The 19,193-nt window shown below is 46.9% G+C and overlaps 1 protein-coding gene across 2 annotated transcripts in view; it reads right to left on the reverse strand.

Moving 5' to 3' along the window:
* KDM6A (lysine demethylase 6A) overlaps positions 1–19,193 on the reverse strand; it is a 709,557-nt gene that overhangs the window by 239,993 nt on the left and 450,371 nt on the right. For both annotated transcript variants that reach the window (XM_069204190.1, XM_069204189.1), the window contains one exon: positions 12,769–12,917. In XM_069204190.1, the coding sequence (XP_069060291.1) occupies positions 12,769–12,917 (149 nt within the window). The remainder of the gene's footprint in view (positions 1–12,768; positions 12,918–19,193) is intronic.

Consider the following 19,193-nt stretch of genomic DNA (forward strand, 5'->3'; position numbering starts at 1 on the left):
GCTGTCAGCGGTCGATTCCTTATCAGAAGGTGAAGAGAGAGATGCAGAGGAACTCGGCTGAGCTCATGCATTCGTTATCTAAAGTTTCCCCAGAGACAGAGACCCTAAATAGCCAGAAAAGAGGGTTTGGCTACCTAGGAGAGAGGAAAGGCTACTAACACCTGAAGGAGCCTATCAGCAGGAGTCTCTGACGTCACCTGGTGGCACTGGCCACTCAGAGCAGTCCAGTGTGCCAGCAGCACCTTTGTTTCCAAGATGGCAGAGGTCTGGAGCACACTGGAGGAGCTCTGGACACCTCCCAGGGGAGGTGCAGGTCAGGGGAGTGGTCACTCCCCTTTCCTTTGTCCAGTTTCGCGCCAGAGCAGGGGCTAAGGGGTCCCTGAACCGGTGTAGACTGGCTTATGCAGAATTGGGCACATCTGTGCCCAACAAAGCATTTCCAGAGGCTGGGGGAGGCTACTCCTCCCCTGCCTTCACACCATTTTCCAAAGGGAGAGGGTGTCACACCCTCTCTCAGAGGAAGTTCTTTGTTCTGCCATCCTGGGCCAGGCCTGGCTGGACCCCAGGAGGGCAGCTGCCTGTCTGAGGGGTTGGCAGCAGCAGCAGCTGCAGTGAAACCCCAGGAAGGGCAGTCTGGCAGTACCAGGGTCTGTGCTACAGACCACTGGGATCATGGAATTGTACCAACAATGCCAGGATGGCATAGAGGGGGCAATTCCATGATCATAGACATGTTACATGGCCATATTCGGAGTTACCATGGTGAAGCTACATATAGGTAGTGACCTATATGTAGTGCACGCGTGTAATGGTGTCCCCGCACTCACAAAGTTCAGTGAATTGGCTCTGAACAATGTGGGGGCACCTTGGCTAGTGCCAGGGTGCCCTCACACTAAGTAACTTTGCACCTAACCTTTACCAGGTAAAGGTTAGACATATAGGTGACTTGTAAGTTACTTAAGTGCAGTGTAAAATGGCTGTGAAATAACGTGGACGTTATTTCACTCAGGCTGCAGTGGCAGGCCTGTGTAAGAATTGTCAGAGCTCCCTATGGGTGGCAAAAGAAATGCTGCAGCCCATAGGGATCTCCTGGAATCCCAATACCCTGGGTACCTCAGTACCATATACTAGGGAATTATAAGGGTGTTCCAGTAAGCCAATGTAAATTGGTAAAAATGGTCACTAGCCTGTCAGTGACAATTTGGAAAGAAATGAGAGAGCATAACCACTGAGGTTCTGATTAGCAGAGCCTCAGTGAGACAGTTAGTCACTACACAGGTAACACATTCAGGCACACTTATGAGCACTGGGGCCCTGGGTTACCAGGGTCCCAGTGACACATACAACTAAAACAACATATATACAGTGAAAAATGGGGGTAACATGCCAGGCAAGATGGTACTTTCCTACATATACCACAATACTAATGCCAGTATTGGTGGTGTGATTCCATGCACTCTGGGGGGTCCTTAGAGGACCCACCCACCCAGTATTCCTCCTAGCAGTCTTGCCGGGTTTGCAGGCAGCACTCACTGCTGCAGTCCCTCAGACAGGTTTGTGCCCTCCTGCTGCTTGCCCAGCCCAAGCAGGGCAAGGCAGAACAAAAGGATTTCCTGCGAAAGAGGGGATGCAACACCCTCTCCCTTGGAAATAGGCTCAAGAGGGGTAGTCTCCCCACGCCACCCGCTTGCTTTTAAGGGCACATTTGGTGTCCTCCTTGCATAATCCGGTTTGCACCAGTCCAGGGATCCTGGTACCTTCTCTGGCGCAAAACCACACAAAGGAAAGGGGACCACTAGGATAAGTTACTTACCTGTAAATCCTAGTTCTCTTCCAGGGGTATCCTCATCAGTCATAAATATTGAATATTCCCGCCCCGTGCGGGGACCCCGGAGCATATATAAAATACACACATGTATAAGTATGAAATATACAAGAAAAATATATTTTTTTTAGTAGACAATTTTCATACCAAATTCATGCATACATGTGCATAACAGCAATGCAGACTATACTGATAAACAGGCTAAAATGATTTATTTCTATGTTTTTTTTTTTTTTGTCTTTTTTTTTAAACACTCTTATAAAATTACAAGAAAAAACGAAAAACCTTTCCAAAGCCCCATAGCTGGGCCCAGGAAAAGAAGCACTAGCAACATCTGTGAAAAAAGAGAAAAAACTACATTGAAAACAATAGAGCATTATTAGCTAATAGGCTGCATGCAGGTTAATACAGTAGAACCACAAAATTTGGCACCGTGCCTTTAAGACCCTGAGCACCTCCAGTATCCCACCATGCCTCAGGGGTGAAGGAGAGGTGACAGTTGGTTCACAGTTAGGTCCGTACTTGTTTACGGTGACAACACATCCTGCATATTAGATAGATGGTCTGTCCTGCACTTCTAGCAGACTTACGTCCGGGGAGGAGGGTGGGTTGTTTATGACTTTGATGAGGATACCCCTGGAAGAGAACTAGGATTTACAGGTAAGTAACTTATCCTCCTCTTCTAGGGGATCCTCATCAATAGTCAAACATTGAATAGATTAGCAAGCCCATCCCTTATCTCTGCGGACTGTCTAATAGAAGTGCAGGAAAAAGACATACACTATGCAAACAAATTTCTCAGAGACGCCTGCCCAACTTGGGCGTCCGCTCTGGCATCGGAGTCCAAACAGTAATGCCTAGTAAATTTATGTACAGATTTCCATGTAGCAGCCTTACATATTTCAGAGATTGGCACATTATTAAGGAGGCAGCAGTAGCCGCTTTTCCTCTTGTCGAATGAGCCTTAGGCCTAGCCAATAACTGTTTGTTAGCCAATTGACATGCAGTAACAATACATGAAACTATTAATCTAGATATTGTTCGTTTTGAGGCTGCATCGCCTGTTCTCATATGTCCGTATTTACAAACAGGTGGTGAGATCGTCTAATCAATTTGGTCTTATCCAGGTAGAATTTTAGTACTCTTTTCAAATCCAGGGAGTGCAATGCTTTCTCCGCTGGAGTACCCGGATTGGGGAAAAAAGTTGGTAGTGATATAGTCTGATTGATGTGAAAATCCGACACCACCTTTCGTAAGAATGATGGATGAGTTCTTAAAACGACTATTTCCATGAAAAAACGTGTACGGTTCCTTGGAGGACAAAGCTTGAATCTCACTGACCCTCCTCGCCAAAGTAATGGCTACGAGAAAAGCGGTCTTCCACGTAAGATGTTGTAAAGAAACTTTGTGGATAGGCTCAAAAGGAGGGCCCATGAGTCTAGATAATACTATGTTCAGTTCCCATGGAGGTGAGGGTTTTCGAATGGGTGGAAAAACTTTCTTAAAACCTTCTAAGAAATCCTTGACTACTGGCATTGTAAAGAAGGACTCCTGAGAAGGTGACTTACGATACGCTGTAATGGCAGATGGAGCAGGTAAGACAATATGACATCCTCCTGAGCAAGAATAGGATTCTGACCCTGCTGACGACACCATATGTAGAATCTCTTCCACTTGAACGCGTAAGAGCGCAGCGTGGAAGGCCTTCTGGACTCCTTTAAGATGTTCATGCATTCCTGCGAGAGCCCTAGATGCCCATACTGCAGGAATTCAGGAGCCATGCCGTCAAGCTCAGAGAGGGAAGGTTGGGGTGAAGAATCTTGCCTCCCAGCCTGCAAAGGAGATCCGGTCTGCACGGCAGCCTCTTGTGCGGTTGTTCTGATAGGTTTAGGAGATCCGTGTACCAGAACTGACGAGGCCATTGCGGGGCTATGAGAATCATTCTGGTGTTGGATCTGTAGAGCTTGTTTATCACCGCTGGTATGAGGGGAATCGGTGGAAAGGCGTAGAGAAATATCCCTGACCAGTTGATCAACAGGGCATTCCCTTGAGACCCCCGGACGGTAGAAACTGGACGCGAAGTCTGGGCATTTTTTGTTTACCTCGTCTGCAAACAGATCTGAGGCTGACCCCATTAAACGAAGATGTCTTCGACGACGTCGTCGTGAAGAACCCAATCGTGGGCGTCCAAGGGTTCTGCTTAGGAAGTCCGCCTCCACGTTTTGGTGCCCTGGGAGGTGAATCGCTGTAAGAGACATTTCCCCTCGCTATGAGCCAATGCCAAATGGCTTGAGATTCCCGAGAGAGGGGCCGGGATCTCGTCCCTCCTTGCTTGTTCAGATAATACATTGTCATCGTATTGTCCGTCTGCACCAGGAGAGACTTTCCCTGAATCGATGGAGCAAATGATTTGAGAGCCAGATGGACCGCTCTGAGCGCCAGCAGATTGATATGGTACGACCTCTCTTTGTTGGGCCACAAGCCCTGAGCTTGGAGGGAACCCAGATGAGCTCCCCAGCCCTGAAGCAATGCATCCGTTACCAGAGTGTCGGACGGGAGTGGCTGATGAAAAGGAACTCCTACTGACAGGGGATGTCTGCGCATCCACCATCGTAATGATTGCTGCGCTCCTACCGGAAGAAGCATTTTGTCCTCCCAGTGGCCTGTGTGTTGATTCCAGTTTTCCTCCAGAACCTCTTGAAGAGGTCTCATATGCAATCTGGCGTTCAGGACAATGAAAATGCAAGAGGCCATGGAGCGCCCAACAGAGGTCACCTGACGGGCCGTAGGCGCGGGGGAACCCAGAAGGTCTTGACACTTCCTCCTTATTGATAACAGTTGTTCCTCCGAAGGATACACTCTTCGAGCTCTGTATTCAGTATAGCTCCCAGGTAGTGGAGGGTTTGTGTTGGGATGAGGGTGGACTTTTGAAAGTTGACCTGCAGACCTAGGGATCGGAAGACACTGAGCACAATGTCCAGATGGTCTTTCGCCTGTTCCGGAGAGGAGGCTTTCAGTAGTCAGTCGTCTAGGTATAGATAAATGAAGATTTTCTGCTTCCTTAAATGCGCCGCTACCGTTACTACACACTTGTAGAATGCGCGAGAGCAGATTTTAGGCCGAAAGGAAGCACCTTGAACTGATAGTGTTGGGAGGCTATCACAAATCGTAGGAATTTCCGATGCTTGGGAATGATTGGGATATGAAAATACGAATCTTGCAGATCTATGGAGCACATCCAGTCTCCTCGATGCAGTTGAGGGAAAATCTGGTGAAGAGCCAGCATCCTGAACTTTTGGTTCCTTATGTATTTGTTCAGCAGCCTCAAGTCTAGAATCGGTCTGAAAACTCCTTCTGACCCTTCTTTGCTACTAGAAAATAGAGGGAGTACACCCCCTGTCCTCTTTGAGCAACTGGAACCTTTTCTATCGCCTTTTTCTGTAACAGAGAATGAACCTCTTTGCGTAATCTCATGTGAGCAGGTCTGGATTTGGTTGGTGGCAAGAGAGGAGGAGGTTGCCGGAAAAGAAGAGAGTATCCACTCTCTACAATGTTCAGCACACCATTTGTCTTTTGTTATGCCATGCCACTTGTGAATGAACGCTGTGATACTTCCCCCAACCGGAGTGGTGTACGGTGCTAAGGGAAGCGAATCCTCATTGTTTTGCAGGGGCTTTGGGGGTAGAATGCTGAGGTCTGCTTGACCCTCGGTCTCTTGTGGCTTTGCGAGACTGGAAGAGGGGACAAAGCAAAAACAAGTGACGGACGGAATGCTGAACATTGTCAAACACTCACCCCCAGTCATAGATCTGGGTTTAATCCATCGTTCTTTTGCTCACCATGCCACCCCAGTTTGGACCCAGCCATATGCAAATCAGTCTTGACCCTGTTTCTCATGGGAACAGTCCAGACCGAACTGCCAAGCCAGGTCCTCACTGGACCGGAAACAAGCATCCTGGGACCGGTTTCGGGGTTTCACCCCTCATCAGCCAGGCTAGCTTGAATCCAGTGGCATGGGAAGCACGGGACCCACGTCTGGGCATACCCTTCCCACTTAGGGCAACAAAGCCAAAACAACAAGTGCATATGGCTGGGTCCAAACTGGAATGGCATTGGCAGCAAAAAAACTATGGATTTAGGCCCAGATCACTGTACTGGGGGTGAATGTTTGACAATGTTCAGCATTCCGTCCACCACTTGTTGTTTTTGGAAGAGGGGACACCCTTGTTTCTGTTGTGGTCTCTGGGACCAATGAAGGGTTTGAACCCTCTGTTGGAACGGGTGCCTGTCGTAAGGCCTATACCTTCGCCTGAAGTCTTTCCTCCTCTCGAGGCCCACAGCCCTCATGGTGTCAACCTCCGCCTTCATACGCGCCATCTCATCATCCGTGTGGGTTCCAAATAGCGAGTTTCCGTTAAACGGAAGATTCAAGATAGACTGCTGTGCTTCCTGCTTTAATCCTGTGAGTCTCAGCCAGGAAGCTCTTCTCGCACAAACCCCATGCGCGTAACCATGTGCTGCCAAATCTGCACCATCTGCTGCTGCACTGATGATCTGATTGGACACCAGACTTCCCTCCTGAAAATCCTGCCTGTCCTCTCCAGGAAGCTTTTCTGAAAACCTGCTCAGCGAATCCCAGAGTGACCGATCATATCTGCCTAGGAGCGCAGAGGCGCTGGAGACCATCATCGACGCCGCCGTGCCACACATCTTCCTCCCCAGAGAGTCCAGGTGTCTACTCTCCTTGTCCGGTGGAACCGTAGAGGATGACGCCACTGAATGCGTCTTACGGGCTGCGGCCAATATGACCGAGTCTGGTGGTGGATCAGCCCTGAGAAACAAAGGATCTTGATCGGGGGCTTGTACTTCTTTAAGATCCTACCGGGAGCTGAACGGAGGTTTGCTGGTGTTAAAAAAGTCTCCATGGTTGGTTGGAGAAGACCAGGCACAAGCGGTAACAATTTCTTTGAAACCGCCCTGTGTTGCAGGGTTTCAAAGATTACCGACGAGGAGGTTGAAGGTTCCGGGACATCAATATTCAGCTTTTGTGCTCCCCTGAGAAGAACCTCGTTGAAAGTTGTGATGTCGTCCACTGGGGAAACTCTAGTTGGTGGAGAATCCGTCAGAGTCGGGGAGTAACCTCTTACTGAAGACCCCAACGATGTGGACCAAGAAGGAGACCTTCTGTGACGGCGCGATCTTGATCTTCTCTGGGAGCGTGACCTGCTCCTAGATCTTGTTGTAGTGCGCCGAGGCCTAGTGGCAGACTGGCGAGACGAAGAACGAGCCCGTTCTGTACGCGCCGTTGGCGATGGTGTCCTCGGGAGAGAAGCCAATGGTGAATACATTTGCGAGTATTGAGAGTCTGGAGAAGCAGGCGTTTTGTTCAGACTCTCCAACCACCTTGGAGATAGGTTTATGGGCGAGATGTGCCCAGACGATGCGGCCCTCGACCGCCTAGTTGATCCACTCCTTATGGAGACCACTGGACTTGTTGGAGTGACGTTCTTGTCAGCCGGTGGTTGCTGAAGCTCTTCCCCTTGAGGGATAGGCAGCACCTGTCTTGACGTCGAAAGGTGTACCGGCGTCGAAGAAATTACCATGGACTGCTCAGGTCTCGACGTCTAGCGCCTCGACGGTGACCGGTGGTCCCTCGAATGTGATCGGCTCGACGTCGTATGCTTCGCGGTCGAGTAATGGGCCGCTGACGACGGAAGTCTCTGCTCTCGCCGTTGAGGCGATCGACGTCGTCTTCCGTGCCGTCAAGGGATGTGAGGCCTTCGACGGCGTATGAGCACGGCGGTGCTGGCTCGACGTCGATCGGTGGGTTGCCGTCGACGGAGATCTGCTCTTATGATGGCTATGCACCTTCGACGTCGTATCCATCGACGTCGGTCGGGTCGCCATTGACGGCGATCTGTGACGATGCGACGGTGGCAGCGAGGACGTTGACGGGGAACAGACAGGAACCTTCTTACCAGCTGACGTCGATCTAGCCTGTCTCTCCTGAGAATGGCTTGTTGACTGCCTGGGAAGTGAAGAGGACGAAGTTTTCTGCCTCTCATGAAGACCATGAAGCCTGATTTTCTCTCTGTCTTTCAGAGTCCTTTTTGACATGTTCTTGCAGTGTCTGCATGTGTCAGGGAAGTAGCTCTGAGGCAAACACACAATACAGAGAGATTGTGGATCAGACTGGGCCTCCTCCTTCCCACAGGAAGGGCACTTCACAAAAAGAGAAGGCATTTTCCAGTCAGGAAAAAATCCCCTCACTCAGACAAAAGTGAAAAACGTTGAGTGAAGATAGAAAAACACTGCTTTTGAATATTTTTCTGTGAAAAAAACCCAGAAAAATTGAGAGCTCAGAAGAAGCCGGAAAAAAGAACTGACCTAACTGTGAACCAACTGTCACCTCTCCTTCACCCATGAGGCATGGTGGGATACTGGAGGTGGTCAGGGTCTTAAAGGCACAGTGCCAAATTTTGTGGTTCTACTGTATTAACCTGCATGCAGCCTATTACCTAATAATGCTCTATTGTTTTCAATTTAGTTTTTTCTCTTTTTTCACAGATGTTGCTAGTGCTTCTTTTCCTGGGCCCAGCTATGGGGCTTTGGAAAGTTTTTTCTTGTAATTTTATAAGAAAGTGTTTAAAAAAAATAAAAACTCCATAGAAATAAAGCATTTTAGCCTGTTTATCAGTATAGTCTGCATTGCTGTTATGCACATGTATGCATGTATTTGGTATGAAAATTGTCTACTAAAAAAAATAATATATTTTTCTTGTATATTTCATACTTATACAGGTGTGTATTTTATATATGCTCCGGGGTCCCCGCACGGGGGTGGGAATATTCAATGTTTAGGACTATTGATGAGGATCCCCTAGAAGAGAAACCAGTCCATCACGACTGCTTCTGCTGGCTCCCCAGACTGCGGTGGGTCAGTCCAGACTCCTTACTGGTCCTCTTCAGCTCTGCAAATCCTCTTCTGGGCGGATTTGCTGTTGGTAAGTCTTGTTGGTGGTCCTGACCACTGACCTGACGACCAGAGTGGGACAGCTTCTGCACGACTTCAGGGACACGTCTTCAGCTCCTGGCCTCCACAGCTGGCCTTCATCATCCACCGTTGTCCTGGATCTTCATTCAAGGAATGGTGGGTAGTGGCTCCTCCCCCACCTGATTGCTCCTACGTGGACTGGGCTGTCTCCCCTTCTTTTTGCAGGTTCTCTTCATCTGAAATCCACAGTTGGGTTCCACTGGACTGGTCCTGTCCTTGAAAAGTTCCTTTTGCAAGTCCCCTTGTTAGTCTTTGAGAAGACCAGGTAACTTACCTCTGCTCTCCTGGTCACTGGGGGTCATTTAGGTACTCATCTCTGGGGTTCTGAGATCTCCCAGCTCCCTTCTAACAATTCCACATCCTTTGGCGGGGGACCTAACTTCGTATGCCACTATTTTAGTATATAGTTAGCGCCCCCCCCCCCCATGGGCCCTAGTTATTTTCTACAGTTTCTTACCAATTTTTGTTATTTTTATATCCTAATTCCGAATACTTGCCATGAAAATATAGTGTTGGGGGACTGTCTATAATTAATCTATTTCAGTCCTACTGTGACTTATTTTTGCAACACTGTGTGGTTCCTTTCATGTAAGATAAGTTGCTGAGTGACTGCTGTGGTATTGCAAGTGCTTTACAGTCCTCCTAGATAAGTCTTGACTGCCCACCACAGCTACCACTAGAGAGCCCTGGCTTCCTAGACACAGGTTTCACTAACTAATAGGGGTTGCCTGGACCTGGTATAGGGTGCAAAACTATAGGTGTCTGAAGGAAGCTGGCTCTGTATATACTATCTCAAAGTGAGAGATAGTGTGCACAGAGTCCAGGAGTTCCCCTTAGAGGTTGATAGTGGCAATAATAGATAATACTAATGCTCTATTTATGGTAGTGTGGTCGAGCAGTTAGGCTTATCAGAGGGTAGTGTTAAGCATTTGTTGTACACACACAAGCAATAAATTAGAACACACACTCAAAGACTTAAATCCAGGCAAATAGGTTTTGTATAGAAAAATATTATTTTCTAAATTTATTTTAGAACCACAAGATTCAGATTTCAAGTAAGTACATAAATTGTAAGGTACTTAGCATAGGTAAATATAGAACTTTTAATGAAAACAGTAATGTACACAGTTTGGCATAAAAATGGCAATAAGCTATTTTAAAAGTGGACACTGCAAAATTCAACAGTTCTTAGGGGAGGTAAGTATTGGTCAGTTTTTCAGGTGAGTAAAGCACTTACAAGTTCAGTCTCCGGGGCATAGGCAGCCCAAAGTTGGGGGTTCTAGTTAACCCCAAACACCAAGCATCAGCAACACAGGTGCAGAGTCCAAAGTAGGTCCCAAAAAGCATAAGCGCCTATGGAGAACAGGGGTGCTCCAGCTCTAGTCTGTTAGCAGGTAAGTATCTGCATCCTCGGGGAGCAGACCAGGGGGGGTTTGTAGAGCACTGGGCGGGAGGTGGGGTGGCATACAAAATACACACTCAGCGGCACAGAGGTGGCCGGATGCAGTGTGCTAACAAGGTGTCGGGTTTTGAATTGAAATCAATGGAGGGACCAGGGGTCACTGGCGATGCAGGCAGGGCACAGAGGGCTTCTCGGGAAAGCCACCGACTGGGCTAGGATGAGGGCCGCCTGCTGGTCACTCCTTCACCGGTAGTTGGTTCCTCTCGGGCATGGGGCTGCGGGTGCAGTGCTTGGTCCAGGCGTCGGGTTCCTTTGTTACCAGGCAGTCGCGATAAGGGGGGGGAGCCTCTGGATCCTCTCTGCAGGTGTCGCTGTGGGGGTGCAGGGAGGTCGACTCAAGGTCTCCACGTTGTTGGTGTCGCCTGGGTGTCCTCCCTGCGGTGTTGGTTGTCCTGGACTCGAGCTGGGGGTGTCGGGTGCGGAGTGTGAAGACTCACGCTTCTGGCGGGAAGTGAGAGTCTTTTTAAAGTTGCTTCTTTGTTGTAAGTTTGTTTCTGTTTCTGAACAGTGCCGCTGTTCACGGGATGTCCTTGGTCCTTTAGGTGCAGGGCAGTCCTCTGAGTCCTCAGAGGTCGCTGGTCCCGCTGGATGAGTTACTGTGCAGGTCTTTGAGTCTGGAGAGAGGCCAGTAGGACTGGGGCCAAGTCAATTGTAGTCTCCGTCGTCCCTGCTGAGCTTTCAGGTCAGCAGTCCTCCTTGTTGTTGTAGATTGCAGGAATCTGACTTCCTGGATTCAGGGTTGCCCCTAAATACTCAATTTAGGGGTGTTTTTAACGTCTGGGAGGGGGTGGGGGTGGCTACACCCTTTTTGTGCCTCCTCCCTGAGGGAAGGGGGGCACATCCCTATTCCTATTGGGGGAATCCTCCCAACGTATGATGGAGGATTTCTAAAGGCAGGGGTCACCTCAACTCAGGGCACCTTAGGGGCTGTCCTGACTGGTAGGTGACGACTCCTTTGACCTCTGCACCTGACTGGCCCTGTGTTGCTGGTGCTGTGGCTTTGGGGTTGCCTTGAACCCCCAACGGTGGGCTGCCTATGCCCAGGAGACTGACTGTGTAAGTGCTTTACTTACCTGAAAAACTACCCAAAACTTACCTTCCCCAGGAACTGTTGATTTTCGCACTATGTCCACTCGTGAAATAGATTATTGACATTTTAACCAAAACTGTGTGTATGTGTGTACTACTGTTTTAAAATCAAAGTTCTATACTTACCTTTGTGAAGTACCTTGCATTTTATGCACTTACCTCATATTTGAATCTTGTGATTCGAAAATAAATTAAGAAAATATATTTTTCTATATAAAAACCTATTGGCCTGGAGTTAAGTCTTTAAGTGTGTGTTCCTCATCTATTGCCTGTGTGCGTACAACAAATGCTTAACTCTACCCTCTGATAAGCCTACTGGTTAACCACACTACCACAAAATAGAGCATTAGTATTACCTAATTTTGCCACTATCAGCCTCTAAGGGGAACCCTTGGACTCCGTGCGCACTATCTCGCACTTGGAGATAGTATATACAGAGCCAACTTCCTACAATACCTTTACTTCTCGATTCATCAGGACGACCAAGGATTCATCCCGCATCTATGCCTATTGTACTTCTTAATTCAGGCGGATACATTCAAGATCAAATTTACGATGCTGTGCCTAAGCCAGGGGACTGATTTGAAAGCCTGGATTTCCAGCATGGCTTCTACAAACTTCCAGTTCTCCCTTGGTCTCAGGTACTACCCAAGATTCCCAATGCTATTAGTTTGTAGTCTTGCATTTCGGGCTCACAACCCAATATTATTAATGTTAGGTGAGGTAGAAGTGGGGAGGGTCAAATAGGCTTTGTCACAGCAGATCTGGCAGAGGAAACCTGCTGGTGACTTTTTGATCCACTTTTGCCTTGAAAGAAGCTGTAAATTTGATGACATGTCTTGACCAGCTGTGAGAGTTATTTCTTCTGGGACTGCTGATCTCTGAAACTGGCCCCTGAATGTTGTCTATTGCTAATGCAATTGCAAAGCACGCAAATACAGGTTTCCCGAGCTGACTGTAGCCCTGCTATTCTTGAGGGCTGCAGGGAGGAATCAGCCTTTTCACTGAAAAGCTGCTTGGCAAGACTTTCAATTTTAAAATGACCAGTTAAAAAGCAAACGCGTGCTCCTTTCATTTGTGCATCATAAAACATCACTTAATTTTACTCTGGAAAGGGGAACTATCCCTGGAAACTTTCTGCATGGCACTTACAGAATAAAATTATGAAAAGGAGAATTACTAAAAATGTCAGGAGGCAAAGAGTTGGAAATCAGCAGTGTGATTATTCTTTTTTTTTGGAAACATCATAAAGGAAGGTGCCTTATTGCGCACTGACATCACGCAAAACATGACCAAATTAAAACCAAAGGAACAGGGCATGTTCAAAACGTAACTTGCCTGGTGTCCTGCATCCAGGAACTTTCATGTGCAGCTGAACTGTGTTCATTCCCATAACTGTGTGACCAAGATGGCTTAAGAGATTGCCTGCCGACACAACACGTGCGAAAGCAGGAAGTTTGGTCAGTTCGCGGAGTTGTAACTTCCACCTGAGGAAAGGAAATAGATGCACATTAAAACCTCAGAAATGTACAGTGACTAAATAGTTTTCCAAACATTTCTAAAAATAGGAATTTTGCAACATTGTTACTAATGCAGCCACACCTTTAGTCGCTTGCGTTTTTTATCAGAAGACAAATCCAGGAATTCAGACACTACACTGTTTTGCCATATATATGGAAACTCACAAATGTTATTTAAATGCACTAATCCCACTAAATATATGGACTTCAGCAAAAAGAAATTAAGTTCTTTAACTGTCTGCGGTCCATTTCAATTACAATTTCAAAAACTGCAACAAAACCATGGCTTATTTGAAGGAAATGAAATTGAAAGAGTTTATTAAAGATTTTCCCCATTAACCATGTATTTTTTAGGTCGAGCACAAGCGCTCTGATGTGTTGTAATCTATCTGTGGGCTTTAACCACATCCATTGAACGCCTATCACTCGAGCATGGGCTTGCCTTTCAAAAATCTTATCATTGGTAAATGCTTTATGTTTGCCCCTCCTTGGGGCAGTTTTGTTACCGCCTTGGCCATCAACTCTGTTACATGGATAATTGCATGTCTGCCAATACGTTTGACTGCAAGCAAACTTCTTTTTCCTTTTGCGTGTCTCCTTCACGCTCATGGCGGCTGTGGTGGTTTGAATTGGCTTGCTTATGTCAACTGTTTTACTTTTAAATTTCAATTTATGTGGCAAAAAATTCCAGTTAAGAATTTACAACATTAATAGCTCTAACTCGAGCAAATTCAAGACCCATTGCAATGCAAATGCTTGTTTTGCAATTTATCAAAATATTCACTAGCCCCACTGTCACAAGTAAAACATGCAGAAGTATTTCCATACATTGAGTTGAGGAGATGTCAAAGCAAATGTTTCAGCAATGCCACTGGAGGGAATGCTACTTTATCTCTGACCAAATTAAACTGGCATAACCTCAGTAAATATCTGACCATCAATACTGTAAAGGGGAAAATACATTTCAGAAGAAAATATAGAAATCCAGATTTTTTAGTTTGTTTTTTTAACTAAGACAGTTACAACATATAAGCACGCTATGTGAAGGGAATGCATCATTTTAAAGGAAATCTTCTAATAAGACTTTGTTCTGCTACTAATACTTCCTTAACCAAGCACAAAAAGAACTACATTCGCAACTCTGAACTGTGCAACAGAAACAACAAGTTTTACTGAGGATTAACTTAAAGTGACTAAATACCCAGGCATGATTAGTGCACCTTATATGCCCAACAACTTAATCACTTCAGTGAAAAGAACATTCTGTAGATACCTATAAATCAAAGAAAGTGGAGGGCAGTTTGCAAACAGAATAATAGATTACTTCAAGCGTGGGTGTTGGTAAGAAATAAAAAAATAAAAAGAGCAAAATTCACAAAAGAATAGTTTTTAAGTGGTCTAACAGTTGATAGAAATGGAGAACAATGGCATGATATTTTCACACACAAGCCCACAGGGATGGGTCTGAGCCAGCAGAGGTTATAGGCACATTTATTTTTTCTGGTGTTCAAAAAGGATAAGTTACTTACCTGTAAATCCTAGTTCTCTTCCAGGGGTATCCTCATCAAAGTCATAAACATTGAATATTCCCGCCCTTGTGCGGGGACCCCGGAGCATATATATAAAATACATACATATTATCATGTGTAAAAACAGCAATGCAGGCTATAATCATAAATAGGCTAAAATGCTTTATTTCTATGAAGTTTTTTTTTTTTTTTTTTTTTTTTTTTTTTTATATTAGAAAATCACAATAGATCATAAATATCTACCTAAGCCCCCAAAACTGGACTTAGGGAAGTAAACAGCAGTAAATAGCAGAGAAAAATAGAAAAAACTACATTGAAAAACAATGAAGCATTCTTAGCCAATAGGCTGCATGCAGGTTAACACAGGAGAACCATAAAAACTTTGGCACCGTGCCTTTAAGACCCTGAGCACCTCCAGTATCCCACCATGCCTCAGGGGTGAAGGGAAGGTGACAGTTGGTTCACAGTTAGGTCAGTACTTTTTTACGGTGACAATCTGTGTAACTGATCAGAAAGATAATCTGTCCTGCACTTCCAGGAGACTTGAGTCCGGGGAGGAGGGTGGGTTGTTTATGACTTTGATGAGGATACCCCTGGAAGAGAACTAGGATTTACAGGTAAGTAACTTATCCTTCTCTTCCAGGGGATCCTCATCAATAGTCATAAACATTGAATAGATTAGCAAGCCCATCCCTAAACTCTGCGGACTGTCTGAAAGAAGTGCAGGAAAAGATATATATTCATGCAAATAGATTTCTAAGAGAGGCCTGCCCCACCTGGGCATCCGCTCTTGCATCCGAGTCTAAACAGTAATGCTTAGTAAAGGTATGCACAGACTTCCATGTAGCAGCCTTACAAATCTCGGAAATTGGTACATTGTTAAGGAGGACAGCAGTAGCCGCTTTTCCCCTTGTGGAATGCGCTTTTGGCCTAGCCAGTAATCTCTTATTAGCCAGTTGGTAAGAGTTAACAATACAAGACACAATCCATCTTGATATCGTTCGTTTAGACGCTGCCTCTCCTGTTCTTAAATGACCATAATTTAGAAACAAATGGTTAGAATGTCTAATCGGTTTTGTTTTGTCCAAATAGAATTTCAGCACTCTTTTCAAGTCTAAGGAGTGCAATGCTTTCTCAGCCGGAGTCTCCGGCTTGGGAAAGAAAGTCGGTAAAGATATAGTCTGATTGATATGGAATTCTGACACCACCTTCGGAAGGAAAGATGGGTGAGTTCGCAGAACCACTCTATTATCGTGAAAAACCGTGTACGGTTCTCTGCAAGACAGAGCCTGAATTTCGCTGACCCTCCTCGCTGAAGTAATGGCCACCAAAAAAGCCGTCTTCCACGTAAGGTGCTGTAAAGAGGCCTTGTGGATAGGTTCAAAAGGAGGGCCCATAAGTTTTGACAGGACTACATTCAGTTCCCATGGAGGAGAAGGTCTCCGAATGGGAGGAAAAACCTTTTTCAAGCCTTCTAAAAAATCCTTGACTACAGGTATCGTAAAGAAGGATTCCTGAGAAGGCGACTTACGATACGCTGTAATTGCAGACAAATGAACCTTAATAGAAGATACCTGCAGACCAGACTTCGCCAGATGAAGTAAATAGGATAGTATGACGTCCTCCTGAGCTCGTATGGGATTTATACCTTGTTGAGAGCACCAGATGTAAAATCTCTTCCACTTAAAAGCGTAAGAACGCTGCGTGGAAGGTCGTTTTGACTCTTTCAAGATGCTCATGCACTCCTGTGAGAGCCCTAGGTGCCCATACTGTAGGAATTCAGGAGCCATGCTGTCAAGCTCAGAGAGGGAAGGTTGGGATGTAGGATTCTGCCTTCCATTCTGCTCAGGAGATCTGGTCTGCACGGCAACCTCCTGTGAGGTCTTTCCGATAAGTTGAGTAGGTCCGTGTACCAGAATTGGCGGGGCCATTGTGGCGCTATCAGAATCATTCTGGTTCTGGAGTTGTAAAATTTGTTGATTACTGCCGGTATGAGGGGAATCGGTGGAAAGGCGTAGAGAAATGTCCCTGAACAGTTGATCAACAGGGCATTCCCTTGAGATCCCGGACGGCAGAACCTGGATGCGAAGTCTGGGCATTTCTTGTTTGTTTCGTCTGCAAAGAGATCCAACTGAGGTCGACCCCATTGACCGAAGATGTCCTCGACGACTTCGTCGTGTAGCACCCAGTCGTGCGCGTCTTCCAGATGTCTGCTCAGGAAATCTGCCTCTACGTTTTGCTGACCTGGCAGGTGTACCGCTGTGATAGACATTCCCCTGGCCAGGAGCCAATGCCATATCGTTTGGGATTCTCGAGACAGAGGTAGTGATCTTGTTCCCCCCTGTTTGTTCAGGTAATACATTGTGGTTGTATTGTCTGTCTGAATTAGGATAGATTTCCCCTGAACCAATGGAGAGAAAGATTTGAGAGCCAGATGGACTGCTCTGAGTTCCAGTAGATTTATGTGATAGTTCTTTTCCTTGTCGGACCACAGACCCTGAGCTTGGAAGGAACCCAGATGAGCACCCCAACCCTGAAGAGACGCATCCGTTATCAGAGTGTCGACTGGAATTGTCTGGTGAAACGGAGAACCTTTCGACAGGTGAGGTCTGTGCATCCACCATTGTAGTGATTGAAAAGCCACTGCTGGTAGTCGAACTCTGTCCTCCCAGTGACCAGTCTTTTGGCTCCAATTGTTCTCTAATGCCTCCTGAAGGGGCCTCATGCGTAGCCTGGCATTCGGGACAATGAAGATGCATGAAGCCATGGAGCCCAGAAGCGATGTCACCTGACGAGCTGTAGGTGCATCGGCTGTTGATAGTTGTTGACACTTCCTGTGGATTGATAAAAGTCGTTCCTCCGAAGGATACACTCTTTGGAGCCCTGTGTTTAGTATCGCTCCCAGGTAGTGGAGGTTTTGTGTTGGAATCAAGGTTGACTTGTCGTGGTTGATTTGAAGACCTAGAGACTCGAAAGTTCTTAGAACGATATCTCGATGTCTTCTCGCCTGATCCGGAGATGAGGCCTTCACTAGCCAGTCGTCCAGGTAGGGGTAGACGAATATTTTTTGTCTTCGAAGGTGTGCCGCTACCACTGCTACACATTTTGAAAAGACTCGGGGTGCAGACTTCAGGCCGAATGGAAGGACTCTGAATTGGTAGTGCTGTGACGCTATCTGGAAACGTAAAAATTTCCAATGTTTGGTCGCTATTGGGATGTGAAAATATGCATCCTGTAGGTCGATGGAGCACATCCAGTCTCCCTGATGCAGTTGCGGGACAATCTGGTGAAGGGCTAGCATCCTGAACTTTTGTTTTCTTATGTACTTGTTCAGGAGCCGTAAGTCCAGAATTGGCCTGAAGAGGCCCTGTTGACCTTTTTTCGCCACCAGAAAGTAACGGGAGTACACCCCTTTTCCTTTTTGTGCCGGAGGAACCTTTTCTACAGCTTTCTTTTGCAGGAGTGCGAGAACTTCCTTGCGTAGCAGGCTGAGATGAGAAGGAAAACACCTTGCTGGCGGCAAGTGTGGAGGAGGTTTTTTGAAAAGGAGAGAATAGCCATGTTCAACAATATTGAGCACCCATTTGTCTTTTGTGATTGAGTGCCACTCGCGAAGATGATGCGTAACACTTCCCCCCACCGGAGTGGTGCACAGTGCTGAGGGAAGCAATGCCTCATTGCTTTGATGGTGTCTTTGCTGTAGACTGTTGAGGTCTACTTGACCCTCTGTCTCTTGTGGGTCTACGTGCCTGAAACAGGGGACGTCCCTGTCGTTGTTGTGGCCTCTGAGACCAGTGAGGGGTTTGAACCCTCTGCTGGAATGGTCGTCTGTCATACGGCCTGTACCTCCGCCTGAAGTCTTTTTTACGTTCCAGGCCCACTGCCCTCATCGTGTCGACTTCCGTTTTCATTCGGGCCATCTCTTCATCCACGTGGGTACCGAACAACGAACTCCCGCTGAATGGGAGGTTCAAAATGCGCTGCTGTGCTTCCTGTTTCAGACCCGTGAGCCGTAGCCAGGAAGACCTCCTAGCGCAAATTCCGTGCGCATACCCATGCGCAGCCAAATCCGCCCCGTCCGCCGCCGCGCTGATGACCTGGTTAGATACTAGGCCCCCTTCCTGCAAGATTTCCTGGAAGTCCTGTCTATCTTCCCTGGGCAACTTTTCTGTAAATCTGTGGAGTGAGTCCCACAGAGAGCGGTCATATCTGCCCAGAAGTGCTGAGGCGCTGGAGACCTTCATAGCAGATGCCGCCGTACCGCACATCTTTCTCCCCAGAGAGTCTAGGTGTCTGCTCTCCTTATCCGGGGGGACTGTGGAAGATGATGCCACAGAGTGTGTTTTTCTGGCTGCGGCTAAGATCACAGAGTCCGGTGGCGGATCCTTCCGCAGGAATAAAGGATCTTGTTCCGGAGCTTTGTACTTCTTTTGAATCCTAGCCGGGGCAGACTTGAGAGTGGCTGGAGACAGAAAAGTGTCCATAGTCGGTTGCAGCAAACCCGGTACTAGTGGCAGCAGTTTTCTCGAGACTGATCTGTGTTGTAGGGTCTCAAAGATAACTGAGGATGAGGTGGCCGGCTCCGGTACCTCAATATTTAGCTTCTGCGCTCCCCTTAGAAGAACCTCATTAAAAGTGGTAATATCATCCACCGGGGAAATCCTAGCAGGTGGAGAATCTGTGAGTGTGGGGGAGTAGCGCCCAACAGACGATC

This window comes from Pleurodeles waltl, chromosome 8 (assembly GCF_031143425.1).
Source record: "Pleurodeles waltl isolate 20211129_DDA chromosome 8, aPleWal1.hap1.20221129, whole genome shotgun sequence".
Classification (NCBI taxonomy): domain Eukaryota; kingdom Metazoa; phylum Chordata; class Amphibia; order Caudata; family Salamandridae; genus Pleurodeles; species Pleurodeles waltl.